Below are 24,010 nucleotides of genomic sequence, written 5' to 3'. Positions count from 1 at the left end.
CCTCCCGTTCACGAACTTGAAGGACGCACTTCCCACCTCTTATTACCACTTTGGCTCGGCGCAAGGCTGACGGAAAACCTCGTCACCTGGGCACACGGGCAAGCAGTTTGAATGCAGTGTGGCTCTTTGACATCCGGGACCTGAGAGCCCTCGAGACCATCCAGAGAATTGGAACGCCAGCAGCCACTTTCACTCGGGCTATCTCCAACAGCCGAACAATAGCTTGCCACGGCAATCGTGATTCCTGCTCGATTCCAGGAAACTAGAATATGACGGCCGGGTATTCTGTAGCGGTGCTTTCGCTTCGGTTCGGTTATTATGTTGTTGGTCAGGTAGAGAAACACAACTTTGAGGAGAGGAAGGTCGGTCCGGAACCCCACTGGCGCTGGTGAATGAGATTGCATTGGATTGAACTGGATGACCCACTGGCATCGATCTGAAAGTTGCACTGGCAACTCGCATCTCCGTCAGGCTGACACCTACCTAGGCACTGTACCCGCTCCCAGTAGTTGTATGGGAAGTCTAGGACCGACCTTCCGTCTTTGAAATGCTCTTCATTCTGGCTCATGGCGAATAGGACTTGGGTGGTGTGGTAGCGTTATAATAAGTTGTATTCTGTTGTCCTCCTCAGTTGTGAATTCAGTCACTACTACAACATTAGTATTCTGGCGGAATTGCGTGCGCCAGAGTGGGCCTGTGCCACGGTTGGAGGGATCCATTGCCCTACCATACCTAATAAGTTTCGGTGGTGTTATTGATTGGAAAGGCGCGTATATATCTGTGCTTGATTTTTAATGGCATAGACAACCCGTGGTATATTTCCGGTATTATATCTTGGGATCTGTTTACCAAGGGATTTATATACTTGGTCTTTGATTTGGGACTGTTGGACAGCCGGGTATATATATCAGATTGAATGGCAGGCAAAATGGACAAAAACTCTCGAATCCTGATAGTCGGCGCTGGAGCGTTTGGGACATCGACAGCATACCACCTGTCCCAACGAGGCTACAAATCCATCCGGGTGCTTGACAAGCATCCGGTGCCCTCGATCGATGCGGCATCGACCGACATCAGCAAAGTCATCCGCTTCGACTACAACGAGCCACTTTACGCGCGACTGGCGCTCGAGGCCATTGAGATATACAAGTCGTCCGACCTCTACCGGGACCTCTACCATGTTCCAGGATGGGTGCTGAGCGCGTTGAACCTGTCGGTTCCTTTCGTGAAAGGATCGATAAGCACGTCGGAGCGGCTGGGCGTCAAAGGGCTCGAGATCCTGTCCAAGGACCAGGTGCGTCAGCGCATTCCTCAGGTCAAGGGCGACCTAGACGGGTGGAACATCAACGTATGGAACCCCAGCGCCGGCTGGATCGCTTCAGGCGAGGCGTTGAAAAGATTGGCCGAGGCGGCCCGGGCCAACGGTGTCGAATTTGTTTCGGGCACTGACAGAGGTACGGTGCAAGAGCTCATTGTATCCAATGGGAAATGTGCCGGTGTTCGAACTCGCGATGGGACAGTTCACACCGCGGACTTGGTGGTTCTAGCGGCGGGTGCATGGCTTCCCAGTCTCATTGACCTCAAGGACCAGCTGATCGCCAAGGGACACAGTGTCGCACACATCCAACTGTCTCCAGAAGAGGCGAAACGCTACCAGAACATGCCGATACTGGATAACTTGGAATTGGGGTATTTCTTCCCTCCGGCCCAGGATGGCGTTTTCAAGACGGCGCACAGCCAATTCATCACCAACACTATGTCTAAAAATGGTGTTTCCACGCCCCACACTTTTGTCGAGAATCCAGACGATGGCCTGCCTTTGGAGATCGAAGCCACGATGCGCCGAAATATCAGGAGAGTCTTGCCTGAATTGGCGGACAGACCTTTTTCGTTCACTCGGCTGTGTTGGGACGCCGATACCCCGGATCGCCATTTCTTGATTACTCCCCATCCGGACCATAAGGGCCTCTTCATTGCCGGAGGTGGCTCGGCCCATGGCTTCAAATTCATGCCTGTGTTGGGCAAATATATCGCTGATTTGTTGGAGGGGACCTTGGAACCGGATATTGCACGGGCCTGGCGGTGGCGGCCTAATCAGAAGATGGGAACGAATCTGGCCCACATGGATCCTGAAATGGAGTTGCGCGATCTCTCGGGTTGGCATGGCAGAAGGAGAAATGGACCTCAGAAGCGAGAGGCAAGGCTTTGATGTCCTATAACTGCAGAGTGTAGGCGGTGTTAGGATCGGCCCGAGAGAAAATCTCAGATAGATGGGAAAGGTACATGCGGGAATGAATCCACCTGTTATGTTAGACTGATTCTCCAGCCACCAAGCATATCGAGCGCTTTCTCCCATTCGTATTGCACATAGGTTTGGGCTCTGTTCCCTCTTTGGTTTTGGGCTCGACCCGAAGCAGGCGAAGGCTCGTCCCTCAATAGATCCTTTTGGCGCCATACGGCTTCCAAAGCTGCGTGAGCCGGGATGACGTTGCCGAACTGGCACTGCTTCTCGACGTGTTCGAAGATCTGGAGCACTTTAACCCGATCCGTCTCGCTGATGGCGCAGCATCCCGCGAGGAACAGGGACCAAAGGGGCATGCTCGCCACACTACATATCTGTGTGATGTTGGAGCTGGTCATGTCAAGAATCTGCGAGACGTAGTGTTCCTTTTCACCTGCTTTGAAAATGCGTCTGCAGTACGGAAACTCCAACGCCGGCGTCGAGAGGACCTCGTGCAAGTAGAGAAGCGCTCCTAGTCGATAGATCTCGGCAATGGCGACCACAGTAGGCTCCTTGTCTGCCAGCTCGGGCATACTGCCCAAATGAGAATTTGTCTTTTCCAGCCTGACAAGACTTTCCTTGATCCTGCATGCTCGAGCAAGTAGTTTCAGATTTCGTTGCTCACGGTCACTGGCGTCGGGTTTGATCTTGGTCATTTCTGCGATCTCATTGATGAGCAAAAGTAACGAGTTGCTAAATCCCATGTAAAGGTCGATCTGGTCAAGGTCGTCGAGAGACATTTGAATGGATAGCGCCGAAGTGGAAGGCGAGAGCCAGGATTCAGCCACTGCCAGAGAGCCAGAACCCTCATGGACTAAGCTACTCCTGCCCTCCGACGGTGGTTGTTCTTCGATCTCCATGTCGCCATCGTGGAACGTGGCTTTTGCCAAAACAAGGTGAAAGACGAAATATTGGAGAAAGAATTTCTCAAGTCGAAGGCTGAGAAGAGATTGGTTTGTCTTGTTCCTTCGTGGTATATGATGTAGGAGACCACGAAATCCGGCAAGGTGTTTGACCCAAGATGGACGGCAGCCATCTGAGATGTCGTACCAGCAAATCATGAGAACCAGTGCAAGGATCTCGTCCATGACCGTGCCGTCGGGGTTCTCCTGGTTGATCAGGTGTATCAGTGCTTTCAACGCCTGCTGCCGGTGTTCTAGCGCTGTCGTCGCAAGATCTGGCTGGCTCAGATGGAGTGTGTAAGCTGATATCGCCAGGGTTGCCTCGTATAGACCCTGCGAGTGAAGCGCCATGGGTAGCAGAACGTGTCGATATGGATTGTGTTGTTCATCGTCGAGTACTGTCCGTGATGCACAGATTACGAGGTCGTAATATGAAAGGAGAATCGAATCGCTGGACCGAGTCACGACTGGAAATGGTGACAACGCGTGGAGCAGCGTCTTCGCATGGAGAGATGGATCCGTGGCTACGACGACTTCGTTAAACTGAGAATTCTGCTCGTCATGATCATCTTCCTGGTGCTCCCTCGGTGTGCATGGCGAGGCTTTCGGTGTATTGATGGTGTAGTGCAACTCAAAGTCCTTATAAGTCGTGTTTAAGAAATAAGCACGCTCAATGACGGGGAACGCGTCGGTGCTAGGGTATCCAGCCTCGGGACTGGAAGCCGTTCGAGTGCTTGCTTTGCCAGCCTTTTTCCAGACTCCTTGACGCCCGTGGCATACTCCTCGTGCTTCGCTGTCATTCTCCCAGATCAAGCGGATGCCTCCGTAGTGACATGCAAGGTTCTGTCTGAGACACCTCTGGCATCTAGGTCGACCCTCTGTCCTTGCTCTGTCAGTGGATGTGGGAAATAATGTACACGGGGAGATCCCTCACCGTCACATTTCACCCTTTGCAACCGACAAGCCGAACATCCTGACCGGCTTCTTGTTATCTTTCGAGCGCTCATGCTGGGTCGCGTGCTTGATCATGGGAACGTCTCGAGTGGGGGATCATTTCTTGTCAGACGCATGGGTGAAGCAAGCCTCTTCTCTGGTATGAGACACTGTATGGTAGGTACCCGTCCATATTTGACACTATGCAGGCGCTGACGAGGCGTTCAAGTTCTGATTCATGGAGGAAGCCGACGTCTCTTATCTCGGCTGTCGTTGTTTCTAGCGTCGGCCCAAGACGCTGGTCCTCGCGATAAAGTATTCCATTTGCGGTTAGCACGGGTGCCGGATGGGCGGGGTACTTTTGCAGGGACCTACGGTGGATTGAGGGCATCTTAGCGCGTAGTTACGGCACCGCATGCAACCATCCACACAAAATGATTTCTGAACCACACTTCACTGGCAGACATTGATCACGGATGAACAGACAACTCAATGTCTCAAATCCTTCTTCCGGCGCAATAATGGACTTCTGGTGGAATACCCGGTCGCCTGCCAGATCACACCAGATCAACACCCAAAGCAAGGCGTTAATCTGAAAGTGTCCTGACGACTTACACCTGTAGCTGGGCGATAGTTGCCTTTGGCCACCATCCAGGACGTCACCAAAAACACAGCCTTGCCACCATTGGAGCTGCCCTTTGTCGTGGTTGAGCACGTTCGATACAGTGAAACCGCGCACAGGGTGGGTGCGAGGACTGTCCACAACTTGTCGTCTCGAAGTGGAACAAATCATGTCCAAACCGAAGATCTATCTCTATGCCGAAGCGCTTACTCACATTCGCCAGCTTACCCTGTACGCCTCTCTCGAGACCGCCAAAAATGAGCACACGAAAATACTGTTGTCTTCAGATAAGAAGGTAATCACAGCGATCCACGACGAAGAGTCGTCCAGCATCTACCTCCCGACACAAATATCGGGCACTGCCAATGTCACGTTTCCCACGGACAAAAGGACCGAGATTTCCGCTCGGTTGCAGATAGACGATGTTGATCAGTTGAAACCAGCCGACGACGACGCAGGCAGTATCGAAGTGCCCTGGTCGGCTGGGGATTTAACGACGAACACTTCTGTCCGATGCAAAAGCTGTGGTGCCGATATATTGTCTGCCGGAAAGGTCACTGTCTGGAAGGATCTGCCTAGCACTCACTGGGCGGAGCTGATGGATTTCTGGTTTTGTCACAAGCCACATGATGATCCCAGCAATGAGCAGCATGCAGCCGAATCCAAAGGCTTTGCTCCCACCAGCAAATTTACTGCCAGCCCTGGTGCTGGGCTTGTGGATACCGTCTCTTTTCTGTTGCATGAGAAGGACTGCCAGAACCTCAAAGTAAGTTTCCATTCCAAAAGGAATTTAAGAACCCCCCTGGAGTACTCCCTCCTTACTCCGGCGTAAAGAAAGAGACTGTTCAATCTTGATATTCGAGATTTCAATTGATCCAGTTTCTGATACGTTCGCCGCATATTGATTTATATGCTCTGTGTCCATGGGGCGTATGTGTCAACCTCCTGCTTGCAGCGATGGATGACCTGCTCCTCTCTTTCCGATGGATACGCCTCCTAATTTCGCCTTTGCGTCTTTGAGCTGCAGATCGCAAAGGGATGGTTGTGAGGTACATGTCAGCTAACTCAGAACCTCTTCCAGCTTTTTAAGCACGCATCTAGGGCAGGCGCCTACGTCGTCAAGTGTTTTGGCTGCGGGACCACTATTGGCTCTAGTCAAGAGAATGAGGATAGTCGCCGATTGGTCAAGTCCAGACTCCAGGTCGTTCCAGATTCGAATCGAGATTCGGAAAGCTTTCCCGCCGCAACCTTTGTTTGTGGTCAGCTGTTGTCGTTGATTGAGAGCTCTGTTACCCGCAGGGTAGTGGTTCATGCTGACAATCGTGCCGGAACCCATGTCGAGGAGGATGAAGGCCTGATGCTGTGGATCTTCAATCCCGACATCTACTATTCGAGCAGCAAGCGAGGGCCCACGGCGCACCGGGCCATGAAGGTGTTCTACAAGGTTGTCGCCAACCCCGTCAAATTCTTGGACGCGAACAGCACCACATACGAAGAGCTCGTTGTGACAGAAGAAGACTTTGTAGATTTCAGAAAGACCCTGGAAGAAAGCACGAACATCCTTCCTCAGTCTGCGCGCAGGTTCCAGGATTGGGAGGTTGGTCTACTGGACCGTTGGGAGAAAACCGCCACGGGTCTCGCCAAAATGGACGAGAATCCGCTGAACAAAAAGGTGGATGAAGGATTCGAACTTTTCAAGCTACCGGCTGGTATGCAAGAACTGTATATGTGATGCAAGGGATTTGTATGGAACTGCGTGAAGAGAGATGACTCGTACCAGTTCTAGTAGGTGCCCGGTCTTTGAACTCATGTCGGCTTAGTCATAACGGTTGCGGTCGGTTTACCTGCCCAAAGTATTCGCATCCTTTCCAAGCTGCGAACCTGCACTAAACTGCGAATGGAAGTATACTACTTGGCGTGTCGACCTCAACTTGGAGCGCAGTAAGAAGCTCGATCGGAGCTCACTACTATACTTAAGGCCTATTCTGCCACGATTCCTCGCTCTTCGTCAACATGAGCGCCCTTCGACTGTCTCGTGCTGCGCTCCGCGTCAGATCGGCCGCTGCTTTCAACCCAATCCAACGCAGAGGCTATGCTGAAGCAGTCTCGGACAAAATAAAGCTTTCCCTTGCTCTTCCGCACCAGGTACGCTAGCACCAGAAGATTATACACACCCTGCACGGGCTGGAGGATATTCGGGTTACATTTGGAGCATTCAGCTGACGTAGTCCGAGAATAGGCAATCTACAAATCGCAAGATGTGTACGTTCCGACGAATGCAAACCTCAACCATTGCCAAAACCTTCGTGCTCCTTAAGCTGACCGAGTTTACTCAGCGTGCAAGTGAATGTCCCCGCTGAATCCGGCGAGATGGGTATTCTCGCGCAACACGTTCCCTCCATTGAACAGTTGAAGCCTGGTTTGGTGGAAATCATCGAAGAGAACGGTGGAAACAAGCAATTCTTCCGTACGTGAAGATATACAAAGGAGACGGAGTGGGCAGTGCTTACGCTTGTACAGTGTCCGGAGGATTTGCCGTTGTCCAGCCCAACTCTCACTTGACCATAAACGCCGTTGAGGGATTCCCTTTGGAGGACTTCAGCGAAGAGGCTGTCAGATCGCAAATCGCCGAAGCTCAGAAGATCGCCAATGGAAACGGAAGCGAGCAGGACATTGCTGAGGCCAAGATTGAGCTTGAGGTAATGGGATTCCTGCACAATCCAGTCAACGCATGCTAACGCACAACAGGTTTTGGAATCTTTACAGGCGGCACTGAAATAAGTGCGCATGTCACAGTTTCTGTACATATAAAATAACACAGCGGAAAAGATTCAACGGAATTGTGACAAGACATACTGTTCAGTTGTTTAAGCGCTTGAAGCTCTTCGTTTCTTATTAAGCTTTCCTTTCATGTTTTCCTTGCAACCTTGCGCATTGCAACACATTACAGGCGCAACATATCATTTGAACAACCTCCTGCTGCCAATAATGCCTTCAGCCTGGACTACGCCGGCCATGAATTGGTCCCGCAGACAGGAGACCAATTGCCCTTGTCGCCCGCTCCTGCCTTACACCAGCGGGTGCTCGCCCAGGCTCTTGGAGGAAAGAGCTGTCGCCAACACAACAGGCCCCAAAGGGCGAAACTGCATGTTTTACCATCTGCACTACCCTTGTTAATTTGGCAGCATTTCAGCAATCCAATATGATCGACATTGAAATAACACTTGCTAAACATCTCCGAGCATGAGTAGCTCATCAGGGTCTGCTCATTCTCCAATGTTTGTAATCATTGCGAAATGCTAACTTGAGGCCAGACCGCAACGAGGCACCGTGGCCGACCGTATTCGGGCGTTCCAGGACATCGGATTCGAACGCAGCGCCCCGAAACTGAACTCTCAGCGCCGTGTTCTGACACAGGCAACGGACTTCGGTGTCCTCTCAGGTCACGGCCAACGGCAAGATCAAAACTTTGCATCTCCGGCCGGCAGGGCGGCAAGAGATGGAAAAGAAGGGTTCAGAGGGGATGGCCGTCCTCCCGTAGGATCCATTTTCTACAAGAGGACACCTTTTGCCGCAGAGACTGGCGATGGAGATGAAGGCCCAAAAGCCGCCCCGACTCGTCCTGTCACCAGCATGGAATGTCCCCCTCATGAACAAATCCTTTCCCGACGACCAACTGAAGAGACTGACTTGCCTTCACTTCATCGGAAATACCGTTCAATGGAGAACGTGGCCGACCCTACTGGGGAAATAGCAGCGGCGAGGTCACGGCTGCGATCAGTAGCTGACAAGGGTCTTGTGGCGAGAAGCTCAAAGATGCAGAGGGTAGATACACTGGAGGAATTAGGACTCATGCTGGATGATGCGATTGAGGACCAGTCGTTCATGCCCGGAGCCTTTTCTGGAGAAGTCAGCGATGAGACCCCGTCCAGGCGCAGTCTAGAGCTGCCGCCACACATCAGCCAAACAACTCGTCGGCAGTCACAATCACGCGGCCACAAATCCCTACGAAGCACAGAAACTGCTATGCCACGGAGCAGCGAAGAGTCAGTCCGAGTCAACTACGAGGAAAGGTCGACTTCGCAAAGATCGAGTCAAGAAGGCCGCTACGGTGACAACCATGATGAGGAAACTCTTGGGCCAAACAGCAGACCGAGCCCATTGCGTCAGGGTTCTGATGCCGCCGCCTCTCACCAGCTAAGCCCTGTGAAGCAGAGAGCAGCCATGTTTGAGAGCTTCGTCCCGAAGCCTTCCCAGCATGAACAGGCTTCTCGGCGTCTTCCACGAGCGAAGGATGACACTCTTACTGGGAAGGAGACGAACACGGTTGCAAGAATCAAATTCGCAGGAGCCATTGAGGAAAGACCAGGCACTCCCTTGATACCATTGACCCTTCCGGCCATGGTTAGCGCGGAACAAAAGTCGAGCAAGAGTTCTCCGCCCGCGGCAGAAGAGCTCACTCCGAAAGAGCCGCCGTCCACTGATGAAAAGGCTGCGGACGAAGTATTCCATCAGAGAAAGCCGTCGATTGGTTGGCCCTTCAAGTGGAGTCTCTTCAATAAATCTCCTTCCGCCCCTGTTCAAGAGGCAGAATCTGGCCCAGCGACTGTCCAAGCAAAGAATGATTCCCTCCCACCGAAAAAGTCGAACGCAGTACAAAGCAGAGTACAGGACTTGCTCCAGGCTGCCAATGAAAAAGATGATGCTGAAAAACGCCGAAGACATGCAGAAAGGGAACGACTTATTCGACGAGAAATCCGTGCTCGTCCAGTCGTCATGGAGGCGCAACTGATAGAGGACCATGTGGATCTTCAAGGATTGAAACCTACAAATCTGCCGCCACTTCAAGTTCCCATCAGCGAAGAAGTAGAAGGGATAATGCCTGATACGAAGGCCAATGACGCCCCGTCAGAACCCAGAACCCCACTCCAGCGCGCCATGACAGAGAAACAAGTGTTTGCTCCTGCTGAGAAGCTGGAATCCTTGAATAAGCGGAGTCCCAGCCCTGCGCGACCCGACCCGCGAACTCCGGCGAGAGGCAGATCGAGAAGGTCGACTCACCGGCTTTCCACGGGCGAACAACGTACAGTCGAACAGCGGTTCAATCTCAGTCCTGGTTCCAGTCGAAGCAGGTCGAAAAATGGTGGGGCCGGTCTCAAAGTCGAGGTTGAGGTTCGTGACAGTCCAGAGAGAGAGGCTAGGGAAAAAGGTGAAAAGATTGTCATTATCAGAGCCAATGTGGAAGCTGTGGACAACGGCGAATGAGTTGAGATGGGGTGGAGACTTACGGGCATAAAAGCATTGCATGGCTTCAAGATAGGTGGTCGCAGGATGGGTCAGTAGTACAGAGGGTGGCATTGCGTTCGAAGATGGTCTGGGGGTGTTTAAGAGAAGCAAGTACATAACCAACGGAACACAGCACGTATGGATTGTTTGCATACCAACATGGATCTGGCCTTGCAAGCACATGAGAATGAAATCGAGACATGCTAGACGTGGCGATTCGAGATCAGACTAGCTACATCTGCAAAGACTGTGAGGCTCCTTTCTTACAGCACCTCAGTCCAGGAGTGTGCCGGTCGTAGGATAGCATAGACTCCTCTCACAAGTGGACGCATGTACATAGATACGTTGGCAATACAGTGTATAATGGAGTCACTGCGCAAGGCTGGCAAATGCTAGAGACCAATCACATATGTATTACATAAGACATTATTCATTAGGGTGCTAGCCTACATCAAGACTAGTTCCACCAAAACATACACTGGCAGCATATATCCCTCATTCAAGTTCCGGCTGCGGTGGGAGAACATTGGAGCTTTTACCGCTCGTGCTTCTCGACTCAGCATTGTCCTTCCGTGCAGGCCGGGACATGATGATCGAGACAGAATTTCGGATCTCGCGGACCGGACGATCTCCGTTCACCCCCGCGGTTTCAAAGCCGTTGAAAACGTCGGGCTGTTTGCCGATCCATTTTACCACGACATCCTTTGCTTGGGTTTCACACCTGCATTCCTAACGGCGTGCTATAATCCGCAGACTTTGATAATGCTCGGTTTGGCTCTTTGCGGGTATTTCCGTGGTGTCTCCTTCCAGAATCTGGGCTTGGCCCCTGTTCGAGACATGAGCGGGACTCGTTGTGCGAGTCTAAAGCAATATCAAGAGAGGTAGCCTGGTAGGGGTTTTTTTTGGCGACCTTCAGGACTCAAGCAAATGTGACTCTGGCGGAACGGCCTCTAGACACGTGTGGTCAAGGCAAATTTGGGCATGATTACAGAATGCGCGCCGCATTCAGGTGTTCCAGTTCAGACCGTTGTCGAACAAGTCATATGTGCAGGGAAAAGAAGATGTGTCAAACATGGGCGTTCCAGCCCAGGGCTTCATGGGGCCTGGCGTCAGGTCTCTGGTGAATGAAGAAGTGCCGAACATGTCGTCTTCGACAAGCGGCATTTCGTAGTACTGCGGTGTCCCTTTCCACGAGTTGCCTCCTCCACCGTTGTTCATTGCTTGGTGCGGCAACTGAACGGGATCCTGGTAAGTTGGTTCTGGCAACAGCGCGGATGGTTGGGTTTGCTCAAGAGTGTCCCGTAGCTCTAAAGTGTCATGCATGGGGGGAGTTTCGATGCTGGTTTGGGGGGAGTTTCGATGCTGGTTGGAGGCGAGTCAGAAGCCGATGGGGATGAATGGGATTTAAAATGAATGGTGGCATCTTCGGTATCGATTTCGACATTGTCTATGGGGTCCAATCCTAGAGAAAGGATTATGTCGTTCACTGTCGGTTCGGACGCAGGCGCACTACCGCCCTTCTCGACTCTGAGGCGACGGTGGAGAGTCTCGACGCATTTAATCAACGTCGCTTGCTGCCTTGCTAATGTTGCAGCATATCTATGCTCTCGGTCAGTTTCGTGGGACAACGTCATCAGCAACAAGGACACTTACGCTAGTATCGACTGTGGCCTCGAGCTCTTCCGAAGGTGGCTGTAAGTGCATGATGTTTTGCAACTCTGACACTTCTTGCAAGGCCTTTGTCCATCGCACTGTTTTGGAATTGTGGTAAGCTTGCTTTCAAGATGCATGCCAAATGAGCAACGAAGACAAGACCGACCTTTGCTTTTTTCAGTCGGCAGAAATCGCAGGCGCGGACTGTACGTTGTCCTTTTCGTCCAACTCCCGAGGAGCACCCTTTAGTGCTCGGCTCGATGACCGCTTCCTCCATGCCAGTCGCGCTGGTCCGCTTTGTCCGGTTTCCTTCTCTTTGTGACATTGTGGGCGACAACATATGCCTCTTTTCTTTTCTGAACAGCTAGGATTCTTTTGTCCACGAAATCTGGGGTGTGGCTACTGGGTAGTTCGCAAATCCTTGAGTCGACGTTGGAATGTAGTCAGCAAGGTTGGATGTGCAGGCTGACCAAGGACGGCAGGATGAGCTGACGTGGGAACAGCCACAGTATATGAACAAATCCGAAAATCAGAGGCCACACATAGGAAAAGAACCACGCCGACTTATCGGCGACTGTTGTGATATCTGACTGTCGCGGGATCATCATATATGGATTGACTGAACAAATCAAACCTCCAGCCATCACCAACGAGGGTCACTAGTGTGGAGGACCTACATTATGATTCAGAAGAGGGTCGAGCGACAGGGAAGCCGGGCCGCGCAACAAGTGAGCACGGTGCCAATGGCAGAGGCCAATTAATGGCACAAGTGACGGCTTGTCCCAGCTTCGGATTTCGAATTCCTCGCTAATTTCACGCATAGACGACATTCCAGACCCTGGCCGGAGTGGGCTTTGGCCTGTGTCATGTTCTGCAGAGTGCGGTAGCGATTGGCTGTCGATTCCGGACAGCTCGCCGACGATACCACATAAGGCTCGTATCTGCTGCAAACATAGCGTGACATACAAAGGCTAAAAGGTCAGGGCGAGGGCCAGTGGGCTCTCCACATCATTAAATTTGGCCCGATATAGCCGACCAAGAGGCATGACCATTGAATCTAAATTTCGAGGCGTACAATGGTACCATTCTGTATTTTCTACAGTAAAAGTTGCTCATAGCTTTACAGGACTACCATTCGCTTCTACTCCAGACCACTACTGCAGACGACCGAGTTATGTCCTGGTTCAACCAGACTATCGACGACGTCACAAAACGGCGCATTTCTACGCTCTACTGCGACGAGAGCATGAGATGCTTTCACGAGATATGGAAGCACGAGGAAATGGCTTCGATTCTTTTCGCGCTCGATACAATCATCCGACTTCTGAAGTCGAAAACGTCTATATTAACGACATCATGTTCCGGTCCGTCTGCATGAAGACCCATCAACATCGACTCCACGAGCCGCAACTCCAATCGTCTGATTGACATCAGCTACTACTATCCAAACAAATTCAAAACCAACTCTCTTACCTTTTGCAGTGTCCTGACCAAAGGTACTGCATTGACCACCACATCAATTATCCCAAATGCTTGACAGTTGGCACAAGCCAAGCGATAAGGTTGTTCGCAACCTCGCTAAAGTCTTTTATCTGTCCGAGGCCTGCTTTGCAGCGGTAAGTCTTCAGCCCTAGAACTCTCCAGTTGGTTGTATCTTGTTCTCCCCCTTGCAGAGTGGTGGAGCACCCACGCCGGGGGTGGTGCAATGGTGCAATGGTGCAACGGCGATCCCCAAGCGGGCTTGCTGCAGCCTGCCGTGCCTGACCAAAAGACGAATGATGAATGATGAATACTGATGGTCTTGTCTGCACACAGATCGTGCTCGGTATCGTGAGCTGGTTCCTCTCACACTATGAGGACACCCCAGTATATCCAGCCGCCCGGCTTATCTGGACCGAGATCATTGCGGCATTGGCCATTCTGTACTGTGCCACCCTTGTCTTTACCTTCGACTACTACCCGGCATGTTTCGCCATGATCAACATGTTCTTCGCATTGGCCTTCTTCGCCTCCTTTGGTGCCGTGGAGAACTTTGACTGTGACGACAACTGGATGGGATGGCGGAGCGAATATGGCGAACCATACCGTCCATGCTGGAGGGCAACGGCCGCCTTTACCTTTTTGAGTGGCTTCTTCTGGCTCGTCAGCGTCCTGCTTGCTTACTGGACTCCGATCAACAAGGAGCCTCATCACATCCTACCCCGGAAACCTAGTCATGGATCCAGCACCATCGCCAGTGAACAGGTGTAAAAGCCTGCAACCTGGAGACGGATCCACACCCATTGAAGCAGAATAGGAGCGAGGCACACAAAGTATGCCTTTCTTCTTCTCGGTGGATGATGGTCCGAACAAACGAGTGTGAAAAGTACGAGTTTTATGTGTTTTATGTCCTGGAATGACAACGACGAGTGTATTATCATTTGGTTAATCGCCATGATTACTGTCTGTCTATCTGTCTGTCATGTCAGAAATGTGCGGGTTCACAACAACAAGGGCGACGACAGCTGAGGAGGAACAGGAACAGAAGAACCAAGCTTATAAGCTGGTAGTCAATTAATGTAATGTAATGTCTAATACGTCTCGGCTGATTACAGTGTCTGTCACTTCAAGAATAACAAGCAGGTGAAGGGCACTGCAGTGTTGTGCTGTTCGAGTTTCTGTCCTTGGTCTGGTCATTACTGCACCAGCCACCACCCTTCAGCTGCCTGCACTGCCACCATTGGCACATGTAATCAAAGCTTAAGCTTCAAGCTATACAATTGTAGACAGCTTTACAAGCCACTAGTCCGTCATTGCTCGCTTCGTTTTCCTTCCTTGGTCCGAACTTGAAAAGTATCGTTTGATGTCAAACACGACATGACACGACAGGGTTCTGTCAGATCCTTGCAGGTACAAACCTAGGTACTTCTAAAGGGCCAGGGTAAGGACAGGGGCTGGGAAATAGCGCAGTCTGAATAAACTCGCTTGGACCACCGGAACATCTGCTCCGAGAACAGTGTCTGGATTGCAAGCTCTTTCTTGGAAACGCGGGCTGCGTAGCACAGTACCTCTGGATAGGCATGTGCCCTCATCACTACGCCCTGCCAGGTAGATACCGTTGGGGCCGTCGACAAAAATCAATGGGCAATCAAGACCGAGGACCTTACGTTCAAACTGGTGAGCATCATACGATGATATGCTGATACTGTATCATCTGTTGTTGGTACTGCTACTGACGTTGAGAGTGATAGTAGTGAACCACTGAAGCACGTCACTCCGCATCCAATATCCCATCATCGTGCTTGTCCAACTGTAAATTGAGGCGACCGTCGGATATGAGGATCCAGGATCCACAAGGATTGAACCCTCTCTATCTGATCCTTCCTGAGAGAGGCAAGTGAACCACATGTGCATCGTACGATACTAGTACTAGTATCTTGCTTGATTGTGTGGAGGTATGTAGTGGATGATATGATATTGTTTGTTGTTCCGAGGAAAGTATAGCATGTGCAACTTGAGTATGAGAGCAGTCGAAATAACATAGGATGCTCAGGTGAGAGAATTAAAATAATTCACCTCAGTTCATTCATGCTTTGATTCCTCGCATCGCATTGGCAGCAACATGCCTAGGTAGTGTACTGGGCTGTGAAAGTTAAGTTGTGGTGGTTGCAGCAAAAACGAGGCTTTTTGCATTTTCCCATCAGACCACTTTCTGACGATCTCCGACCCCCCCGATCCTGCTGCAGGGTTCCACTCACTTCCACATCGACTGTCTGCTAACACCATCGCTACGACACCATGCAGTGCTGTACCTCGCTAGACATGGCTCCAGCTGCTCTCTTGGGTACTTCAGGCAGTGAGTGCATCGCATGAGCCTCACCTTCAAGTGTTCTAGGGTGATACTGGTGGTAAGCACTGTTATCTATCTCAGTCGAACCCACCTTCTTCTACTGCTGTACCACCAACCATGACTTGCAACACTGCTACCTCCTTCAGCTAGTCGTAGTACCCAAGGTAGGTTCTTACAACCTTCACGGGCACGGGGTCGTCCCATCATACGACTCGAGCCCGAAACTAAGCCCCAAGCCCAAGCTGGGCCACTGGGCTGGTTCAAGTTGGCTGCAGTGCCTGACAGTGTCTTGCCTGTAGTGCAGGGCTGGAGGAAGAAACCCGGAACGCGCCCCATCGATCTTCGATCCGCACATGCCACACCCGGCCTTGCCATGCACGCCATGCCCGGGGCGCGTTTTGATTTCCGGATCTCGCCTTTTCATATATACAAGTGTCGTTGTAACACTGCTGGTGCTCCGGGATGGAATTCTCTACTAACGGTTTGAAAATCGCCTTTGACGAAATCACCTTGAACAACATCTACAATATACCACCACCACCACCAAAGACAGGAGTTGGGTTTACTTCCCATCCTCATCGCTATCGCCACCACCATCATCATCAGTACAGCAATCAATTAACCCACCAACTAACCGACCACCCTGACTCGACTTGATCGAATTACTCCCAATTCAATATCATACTTTATTGTTATAAAGTCCAATTGGACTTCATCAAACAAAACTCCTACACCATATCCTCTATCTCAATACACTGTTCTATGCTATCAGTCACTAACCCCGACATTGATCTCATTGACCGCCCAGAGACACCAGCACACCCGGCATCAGTCACAACAACTCCGGAAGGCCAGCAACAAGAACCGCAACAGCAATGGCCGGGCGGTAGCGGCAGCGGCCTAGACTTCTCCTTTGATCCAGTTCCAGAGTCACTACAACAGACAGCCGTCCGGTTAACGTGGCTGGCGTCATGGAAGCTGCAGCAGGAGTACGAACTCATTGAACCCGACTTGCCAAAAGTCATAGGTCACATTGCGGTATGGACCAGTGCCAGCCACTGTGTTGACTCCAGCAGCACGACCGATGACGGTCAAGTCGACGGCGTTGTCACAGCCATTGACTCGGAAGAACTTGGGCCGCAGCAACAACAACAGCAACAGCAGCAGCAGGACGTTCTGCCGTCCACCGAGGATCCCTTTGTCTTGGACGGGACGGAATCTCAATCTGATTCCGACTCTGAAGACTCCGACTCTATATCCGAGCATAATGATGCACTATTCAGCACCGAAGCCAACTCTGGCTCCAATAATCCAGAAGGTCTACCTTTATTCCCACCCGAGGAAGAAGACGCAGCGCTAGCCATGCTCGAAAACCCAGCCGACTTACAACAACATCAAACTCCGAATTCCGTGTCCGTCAAAGAAGTGAATCTGCAAGATTCGCTAGATCCTTTTTCGGATGATGAAGAAGAGGGGAATTATTCGTCCTCAGGCTACGAAAAAGACAATGACAGCGAGGATGATATGACGAAAAACCCCAATGACACCTGGAGCAGTGACGGAGAAACATATTGCTCATCCGACTATGATGACAATGACGACGACGAGGAGGAGGAAGAAAAAGAAACGCGAAAAGGGGAGCTCGAACAGGATATTGCTGACTGTCGGTGCTACAGCAGCAGCGCCAACGACAGCAACAAATGGCCCGGTAATAATGACACATTCGTCGTCGTCGACGACCTAACGAAGAGGAAGGAAGAGAATGAAATGTGGGAGAGGTATACGAACCTGGGACCCATACCGCCGCGGCAAACGGTGTGTTTTTGATGGTTGATCTGATATGGTCTTTGCCACTATTCCATCGCTACTGTTACAGCGGACCAATCTGGTTTTTGAGTTGAGTCGATTTGACTCGACTAGATTGGAATCTGATCAAATCGCACATTTACGAGTGGAGAATCCACACTCTACTATCATTGTCTACAAGGGCTGGCACCCGGGCTCATAGAGAGAGCCTCGGACAATAACACAATGATTATCATTGGATGAATTGTCATTATCATTGCGATGAATTGCTACGCAAGCATGAGCATATGGCTGGACTGGACTGGACAGGACTGGAATGAACAAGCGCTTCAGCTCCCACGTCCAGTGGTTCAATTGTGACTTGGGGACATGCACCATCGGATCAGACCAGACCGCAACCAGTACTACCAACGGCGCCCAGAAATTCTACGCCGAACCAGTGGCCTCCAAAAAGATCTCTTCTCCAGCACAAGGGTACATAGAAACGCAGTCAGGGAAACCGGCCAAATGCACGCAGGCACTGGGATGAGTCGGAAATGTCAATATGCGGCGTGCCCCAAACAGACTCATCGAGGCACGCCTGTGACTATATGATTCTGATTTGACTATCGCCTTGAGCGCGAGGGTGAGCACGAGCATGACAGGTTGAGCCATCATGCCGTTCAAGGTGTACTAGTGGCCGAGATATCGCCGCCGACGAGTCTAGATTAACTCAATCACCAGTTGACCTTTGTAGGCACCTGGGTGGTAGCTCAAATTCAAAGTCACTCCAATTTAATAATCGCGTTTGCACTGTTTGCTGCTACGTCTAGGTCCGTCGAGATATGAAGCCCCCGTGACCACTACTCGTCAAGTTGTAGTTGTAGGAGGCGGTGTCGGACAAAGGCAGGCGACTCGCGATTACTAATCACACCGCCGTCCGCCGAACCTTCCTCGACGGTGTCGACTTGAACTTGACCTTATCATCAGTGCTCCAGGATCAAACCGCCTACTCATAGTAGAGGTTAGGTAGGTATGCTCAGGTAGTCTTCTCAGACACCACTGTCACTTGCTCCGGCGGAGGACTAGAGCTTTCCGAGTCTGGTGGGAGCTCTGTCGAACCCTTGACTCCCCTCTTGCCTTGGATCACAATCAGAATCTGCTTCAGTCCGCCATCGATCAGCGGGTAGAAGTTGGCGACCAGCAGGGTAAACCAGAGCCAGATCAACGAGATGACGACCCAGGCTTGGAACAACTGGTTTCCGATCAGTCCACGTTTTCAAACATAACAAAGGTGATAAGATCGCTTACCGTCTTGGAAAAGGTCATTTTCGCACCGAACATCGGCAGAGGCCAGAGAAGCACATGCCCCGTGATGGTGAGGGCCGCCCAGAACGCTGCCCAGCGGCTCATCCTCTTCATGTATCGGACTCTTTCGGGCGTGAAGTAGTGGCTTTCTTCATCGCGATCGTGCACCGACCTGCCATGTTCGGACTGCACCCTCTCGATCCGACCGAAGACGGACCAGTCGAATACGTGAGGCTTGGCCAACGAAATCACCACGGTCACAGGCAGGGGAACGACGAACGAGGTCACACATCCGAACAGACACGGCAACGTTCCGCCAGTGGATGCCACCGTGATCTCTCCGTAGTAGTGGTACGCAGTCCCGAACCATACTGACAGTCCGCACGCCATTCCCACGATGGGCGAGATGATGGCCGCGGCCTTGGTTTGCCTTTTCCACAAGAGAGCGAAACAGGTAGGGAACACTCCGGGGCAAATGATGTTCCCCAACATGTACAAACACCATGTCATGTCCACGCCGCCCTCGTGGAAAGCCGTTGCAAGCGTCGAGATGAACAGCGAGGAGACCACCACGCCTATGTGAGACCATCGGATGAGCTGCGCATCGGTCGGCTTCTTATTGACATACGTGCCGTAGATGTCGAATGAGATGATGGAACTCGTGGCAATCATCTGAGCCGAAGCAATTGATGTGCAGGACATGAAGATGGTTAGGAGAATGGCCCCTGCTCCCGCCTTGCCGGCCACCGCTTGCGCCACGTAAGGCAGCACGAGTCCACCACTGACCTCTTCAGCGGTCATTTTCCTTGGGTACGTGGGCCAGGCAGCTGTCCCCTCCAATGCTAACCCGGCCAGACCGACAATGGTTCCGAAGCACCAAGGCACCGAGAACGAGGCAATGCCACCCAGGACATAACCAGGTACAGCAGCAGCGACATCGGCCGAAAATCCTTTCTGCCAGAAGCCCGTGTCCATGATAACGACGCCGAAGTTGGAGATGACATGGAGGATTCCAAAGTACAGACACTGTTCGCTCCTCATGGTCAGGTAGGATCCATCATGGTTGCCCTCGACGGGGTTCTCCCGCCCTGCCACTACGACAGCATCGTACAGCGCCCCGATGGACCCAATCTCCTTGACCACAATGACCTTGATGGTAAACCAGACCAGGATGATCATGATGATAAAGGTGTGCACATAGTCGGTCAAGAAGGTGGCCCGGAGTCCGCCGAAGTAAGTATACACTGCCACACCCAGAGGTAACAAGTACGTGCTGGCCACCACGTTCATCCCGGTCAAGGAGCTGACGGCCGTGCTGGCGCCCACGAGCATGCTGGCAAAGACGAAGCAGTTGTTCAACAAGGCAAGGAAGATCCAAAGAATGTGAGCCGACCTGCCATAACGGACTTTGATGATTTCCAGCAGTGTGTGTGCGTTGGGTGCTCTTCGCTTGGCCTGAATTGCGAGGTACGCCATCAGACAGATCATGGTGCTGGCCGATGCCCCCCACCAGACCCCTAATGCCAGTCCATACCGGTAGGTGAGCAGCGATGCTCCCAGAAGGGCCGAGCTGTATAACCACGAAGATATCACTGCGGCTGCTGTAAGCCCGGTGCCGACACTGCGGTTGGCAACCATGAAACTGTACAGGTGGATTAGAATAACCGGAACCGACGGTGGGAAAATAGCACAGCCTGCTCACGTTTCTGTCGAGTTGTTGTCTTCATTGAAAGACTTTTTCATCACACGTGTGACCCAGACCATACCTACCGAACGTCAGTACACAGCAGTCAGAGAGCCGCCGTTCTCGCGAACTTACCCAGCGCGAAAGCCACGCCGAGGCCAACAACGACGCCATAACCAGCGCCCTGGGTCAAAGGAGCCTGCACCACAGTCGACATGGTTCTGCGAATGGCGCTAGTGCTTTTGGTCTCTGTATGTAAAATGGTGCTTTGGAGCGACACAGGTTTTATTATATCCATTAGGACCGCCGTCGATGCAAATTTTTGCCGATCTCGTCGCTTTCCTGCAAGGCTGAATGGCGCCTTTTGCATGTAAGATGATGTTATCCGGGTTGACGAATTAAGGTATAAAGACAGCAAGACTAACACCGACACGGCGTCTCCAGGCTCCATATCAAGTCTCGTCTACGGCAATGCCAGGACACGACGCATGGCCGGAACCCGCAACGTAATGCTTGTTCTACTGTTCTGGCCGTTGAGAATCTGGGTCCTTATCTACAGTTTGGGGTGATTGGGCGAAGAAGCAGCCGGCGGTAGCCACGAGCAGTCATCGATCCAAGATCCTGAATACTAACCTTTAGCTGCTGAGAATCTAGCATCAACAACATGACTTATCAACAACATGACTTCGGCTGCATTGCTGCCTATGGCTGACACGCAAAAATCGCAGGACTTACAACATGGAGTCGCGGCCAGACTTCCCGCTACAATTCAAGTCTACAAAGCCGAGGGCCGTCCTAAAATGCCCAAAGTCGCCCGAAGCAGGCATCGAGGCGAGAATCTAGCGTGGCCTAGCCCTCCACTGCATGATGATTGCATCCTGCATTATGCAAGGGACTGTACAGATCCGCAGCCGTTTGGGAGGAACAGCTCAGGTAAGAACAAGTCCCTATAGGGCGTGCTGTACCTTGAAAGTATATATGGTGGAGATCAAACAACAAATTCTACGGGAAATGGCGGCGAACGGGCTGAACTCACGTACCCTTCTATCTTTTTGGCGGATTGCGCAACGTGAGTTGCTGTTTCATATGCTGTATGAGCATGAGCAGCGTTTATGATATGGTGTGCTTGCAATCGAAAATGAGGTGCTTCGAGAGTATCTATGGCCCGGAAAAAGACCCATAATATGTCCCGATGCGGTATAATGTTGTCTACTGTGGGGCAAAACGAGGCTTCATCGAGGACCCATTCTACTCCATGCAACTCACGACATACGGCGGACGAAACCCTTACAGGTGGAATGAGACAGATGCATTGCGAGATCGACTACTGCATTGCGCCCGTCCCGCAATTCAATAAACCGCGGCAAAAGATATGACCAAGAAACCAAAGACCCGAGGGACCGCCCTAGAAGGCGTGCCAGCATTGAGGACCACCCAAAAGACCTTGCCTTCCAAAATCCTCCCGGAGCAACTTGTGGACAATTTCAGTCGTTTGCTTTTGATGATACCTCCTTTCACAGTCAAGGGTCGAGTCATCAATAACACCTGCTCAGTTTTGTCTCTGTGGAAACAATGGCCGAAACCAAACCTGCAGCCAAGCCGAAGCAATGGATTTTCAACGCCTTTACGATGAACACGCCAGGACATTTGGCGACTGGTAAGGCTCATCTTGACACAACAAGAGGAAACAATAATTGACAGAGTTCAGGTTTATGGAGGCATCCTCGAAACCGGACTTCGCAGCACAACGACATTGAATACTGGACGGACTTTGCAAAGATCCTGGAAGCCGGCAAGTTCCACGGCGTCTTCATTGCCGACGTGCTAGGTCCCTACGACGTGTACAAGGGCCCAGGAAACTTTGAGCCGGGACTTCCTGGAGCAGCTCAGATTCCTATTTCGGATCCTTTGTAAGGCTTGCCTACTTTCTCGTCCTCCATGTCGGCCGTGAGTGGAACTGATTTTTCTTCTCAACCCTCAGCATGCCCGTCTCAGCCATGGCAGCCGTGACGAAGCATCTCACCATCGGCGTAACCGCATCAACCACTTACGAAGCACCATATCTTCTGGCCCGACGATTCGCCACTTTGGATCACTTATCCAAAGGCCGCATTGCCTGGAACGTAGTGACCAGCCACTTGCAGTCGGCAGCAGAAAACCTCGGACTTATCCAACAAGTGCCTCACGACGAACGGTACGCAATGGCCGACGAGTACGTGACGGTCGCGTACAAGCTATGGGAATCATCCTGGAGAGACGACGCTGTCGTCAAGGACGCCACCACGGGCCAGTACACTGTTCCTGGCCGAGTGCGCAAGATCAATCATGTAGGGTAAGCAGGGCCCCTTCCAGCACATTGCACTGGCAAGATAATCTTGCTTCATTTTCTTACAGCGGCTAACTCTGGTCTTACAGAAAGTACTTCCGCTCCGCCGGCCCCCTAGGCGTCAACCCATCCCCCCAACGAACACCATACCTCTTCCAAGCCGGCAGTTCCTCCGCAGGCAAATCCTTCGCCACCAAACACGCCGAATGCATGTTCCTACCCGGCATGGAAATAGGGTCTGTCCGCTCATCCGTCCAGGACATCCGTGAACTAGCGGCCCAACAAGGCCGGGACCCAACCACCATTAAGTTGATAGTCGGAATCTTAATCATCGTCGACGAAACCGACGCAAAAGCCCAGGCCAAATACGAAGAATACCTCACCTACGCCGACCTCGAGGGGTCAATGACCCTCTTTGGAGGGTGGACGGGGACCGATCTGTCGCAATTTGGCGACGACGACGATTTCCAGTTCACTGGACCAGGCGCCATTCAAAGCATGGTGAGTTCGTGGTCGGCGACGATTCCGGGCACGGATGGTGTGAAGTGGACGAAGAAGAGAGTTGCGCAGGAACTTGCGATTGGAGGCGCCCATCCGAGAGCGATAGGATCGCCTAAGACTGTCGCGGATATCTTGCAGAAGTGGGTTGATGAGACGGACATTGATGGCTTTAATATCTCTTATGCGGTCAACCCGGGCGATTTTGAGGATGTGATCAAATACTTGCTTCCGGAACTTAGGACCCGCGGCGTCTTTTGGGACGATTATGTCGCGAACACGACGAGGGAGAATTATTTGCAGGATGGGAAGGGGCCGAGGTTGAGGAGTGATCATCCGGGTGCGAGGTATCGATGGAGTGCTGATGCCTGAAGAGGAAATCCTTCTCTTCGATGCTTCGCAGCTTACCTAGGCAGGCAGGCAGGTAGGTGTGTTGTGAACAATTCACCCTTGGGATAAAAGAGGTGTGGGCGTGTCATTGCGGACGGGTATGGAAAGCATTTCATCATGTGGGATGGACGGATAAAAGTCAACGGCAAAAGAAAAGCATAGAAAGCAGACGAGCAGTACTTGATAGATAGCTACAAAAGTAGAAATACAGAGACAGGTACTTAAAATACCTTGGCATGATGGTACAAAACATATCAAAAGTGCAAACTCGAAGTGCAACTTGAAGTCCAAATGCAAAATACATGTACTGTAGGTACCGTACGTCCAAGCATGGCTGAAGCCAACTTTACAAACGGTCAACATCTACTGTGCAGTATCAGGTCAATCGTAGAGCTTCCGAGAAGAAAACACCGGCATCTGAGATACTGATAAGTACCTACCTATACCTAGGCAAGGGTATATAATGTCCGTATTATATGTAGTCCCGACTGCACCTGGAAGATACATAACATG

General features: G+C 51.6%; 10 protein-coding genes across 10 annotated transcripts; 7 read left to right on the top strand and 3 right to left on the bottom strand.

Annotated features, from left to right (window-relative positions):
* The first annotated feature begins 9 nt into the window (after positions 1-9).
* On the top strand, positions 10-2,450 carry HMPREF1120_07514 (fructosyl amino acid oxidase). The gene has a single exon (XM_009161739.1). It carries the CDS (start codon positions 917-919, stop codon positions 2,207-2,209), a length of 1,293 nt encoding a protein of 430 aa, XP_009159987.1. The 5' UTR covers positions 10-916; the 3' UTR covers positions 2,210-2,450.
* Positions 2,305-4,212, bottom strand: HMPREF1120_07513 (uncharacterized protein; the record flags this gene model as incomplete). Its single annotated transcript, XM_009161738.1, has 2 exons — positions 2,305-4,066; positions 4,124-4,212. 2 exons carry the CDS (start codon positions 4,210-4,212, stop codon positions 2,305-2,307), a joined length of 1,851 nt encoding a protein of 616 aa, XP_009159986.1.
* A 695-nt stretch (positions 4,213-4,907) lies between these two features.
* On the top strand, positions 4,908-6,470 carry HMPREF1120_07512 (uncharacterized protein; the record flags this gene model as incomplete). Its single annotated transcript, XM_009161737.1, has 2 exons — positions 4,908-5,504; positions 5,820-6,470. The coding sequence occupies 2 exons, from the start codon at positions 4,908-4,910 to the stop codon at positions 6,468-6,470; spliced, it is 1,248 nt and encodes a 415-aa protein (XP_009159985.1).
* Positions 6,471-6,751: 281 nt separating this feature from the next.
* Positions 6,752-7,519, top strand: HMPREF1120_07511 (ATP synthase subunit delta, mitochondrial; the record flags this gene model as incomplete). Its single annotated transcript, XM_009161736.1, has 5 exons — positions 6,752-6,883; positions 6,978-7,000; positions 7,075-7,205; positions 7,259-7,437; positions 7,487-7,519. The coding sequence occupies 5 exons, from the start codon at positions 6,752-6,754 to the stop codon at positions 7,517-7,519; spliced, it is 498 nt and encodes a 165-aa protein (XP_009159984.1).
* A 475-nt stretch (positions 7,520-7,994) lies between these two features.
* On the top strand, positions 7,995-10,252 carry HMPREF1120_07510 (uncharacterized protein). Its single transcript, XM_009161735.1, has one exon. It carries the CDS (start codon positions 8,372-8,374, stop codon positions 10,001-10,003), a length of 1,632 nt encoding a protein of 543 aa, XP_009159983.1. The 5' UTR covers positions 7,995-8,371; the 3' UTR covers positions 10,004-10,252.
* A 507-nt stretch (positions 10,253-10,759) lies between these two features.
* Positions 10,760-12,444, bottom strand: HMPREF1120_07509 (uncharacterized protein). The gene is made up of 2 exons (XM_009161734.1): positions 11,844-12,444; positions 10,760-11,775 (listed from the first exon to the last, which is right to left on the bottom strand). The coding sequence occupies exon 2, from the start codon at positions 11,656-11,658 to the stop codon at positions 11,332-11,334; it is 327 nt and encodes a 108-aa protein (XP_009159982.1). The 5' UTR covers positions 11,659-11,775; positions 11,844-12,444; the 3' UTR covers positions 10,760-11,331.
* A 166-nt stretch (positions 12,445-12,610) lies between these two features.
* Positions 12,611-14,466, top strand: HMPREF1120_07508 (uncharacterized protein). Its single transcript, XM_009161733.1, has 2 exons — positions 12,611-13,293; positions 13,493-14,466. The coding sequence occupies exons 1-2, from the start codon at positions 13,207-13,209 to the stop codon at positions 13,925-13,927; spliced, it is 522 nt and encodes a 173-aa protein (XP_009159981.1). The 5' UTR covers positions 12,611-13,206; the 3' UTR covers positions 13,928-14,466.
* An 871-nt stretch (positions 14,467-15,337) lies between these two features.
* HMPREF1120_07507 (uncharacterized protein) lies at positions 15,338-18,107 on the top strand. The gene has a single exon (XM_009161732.1). It carries the CDS (start codon positions 16,269-16,271, stop codon positions 17,331-17,333), a length of 1,065 nt encoding a protein of 354 aa, XP_009159980.1. The 5' UTR covers positions 15,338-16,268; the 3' UTR covers positions 17,334-18,107.
* A 223-nt stretch (positions 18,108-18,330) lies between these two features.
* HMPREF1120_07506 (SSS family solute:Na+ symporter) lies at positions 18,331-20,500 on the bottom strand (the record flags this gene model as incomplete). Its single annotated transcript, XM_009161731.1, has 4 exons — positions 18,331-18,546; positions 18,603-20,241; positions 20,302-20,365; positions 20,419-20,500. The coding sequence occupies 4 exons, from the start codon at positions 20,498-20,500 to the stop codon at positions 18,331-18,333; spliced, it is 2,001 nt and encodes a 666-aa protein (XP_009159979.1).
* A 1,355-nt stretch (positions 20,501-21,855) lies between these two features.
* HMPREF1120_07505 (alkanesulfonate monooxygenase) lies at positions 21,856-23,479 on the top strand (the record flags this gene model as incomplete). The annotated part of the gene is made up of 4 exons (XM_009161730.1): positions 21,856-21,940; positions 21,992-22,193; positions 22,265-22,615; positions 22,699-23,479. The coding sequence occupies 4 exons, from the start codon at positions 21,856-21,858 to the stop codon at positions 23,477-23,479; spliced, it is 1,419 nt and encodes a 472-aa protein (XP_009159978.1).
* Between the last annotated feature and the right edge of the window lie 531 nt (positions 23,480-24,010).

This window comes from Exophiala dermatitidis (assembly GCF_000230625.1).
Source record: "Exophiala dermatitidis NIH/UT8656 unplaced genomic scaffold supercont1.6, whole genome shotgun sequence".
Taxonomy (NCBI): Eukaryota; Fungi; Ascomycota; class Eurotiomycetes; order Chaetothyriales; family Herpotrichiellaceae; genus Exophiala; species Exophiala dermatitidis.
This window is presented reverse-complemented; position numbering and strand designations above follow the sequence as displayed.

Coding starts and splice junctions, on each gene's coding strand:
- HMPREF1120_07507 (XM_009161732.1), top strand. CDS start 16,269: ATGCTATCAGTCACTAACCCCGACATTGATCTCATTGACCGCCCAGAG.
- HMPREF1120_07508 (XM_009161733.1), top strand. CDS start 13,207: ATGCTTGACAGTTGGCACAAGCCAAGCGATAAGGTTGTTCGCAACCTC. Junction 13,294..13,492: donor CCGAGGCCTGCTTTGCAGCG/GTAAGTCTTCAG, acceptor GTCTGCACACAG/ATCGTGCTCGGTATCGTGAG.
- HMPREF1120_07509 (XM_009161734.1), bottom strand. CDS start 11,658: ATGACGTTGTCCCACGAAACTGACCGAGAGCATAGATATGCTGCAACA.
- HMPREF1120_07510 (XM_009161735.1), top strand. CDS start 8,372: ATGGAATGTCCCCCTCATGAACAAATCCTTTCCCGACGACCAACTGAA.
- HMPREF1120_07514 (XM_009161739.1), top strand. CDS start 917: ATGGCAGGCAAAATGGACAAAAACTCTCGAATCCTGATAGTCGGCGCT.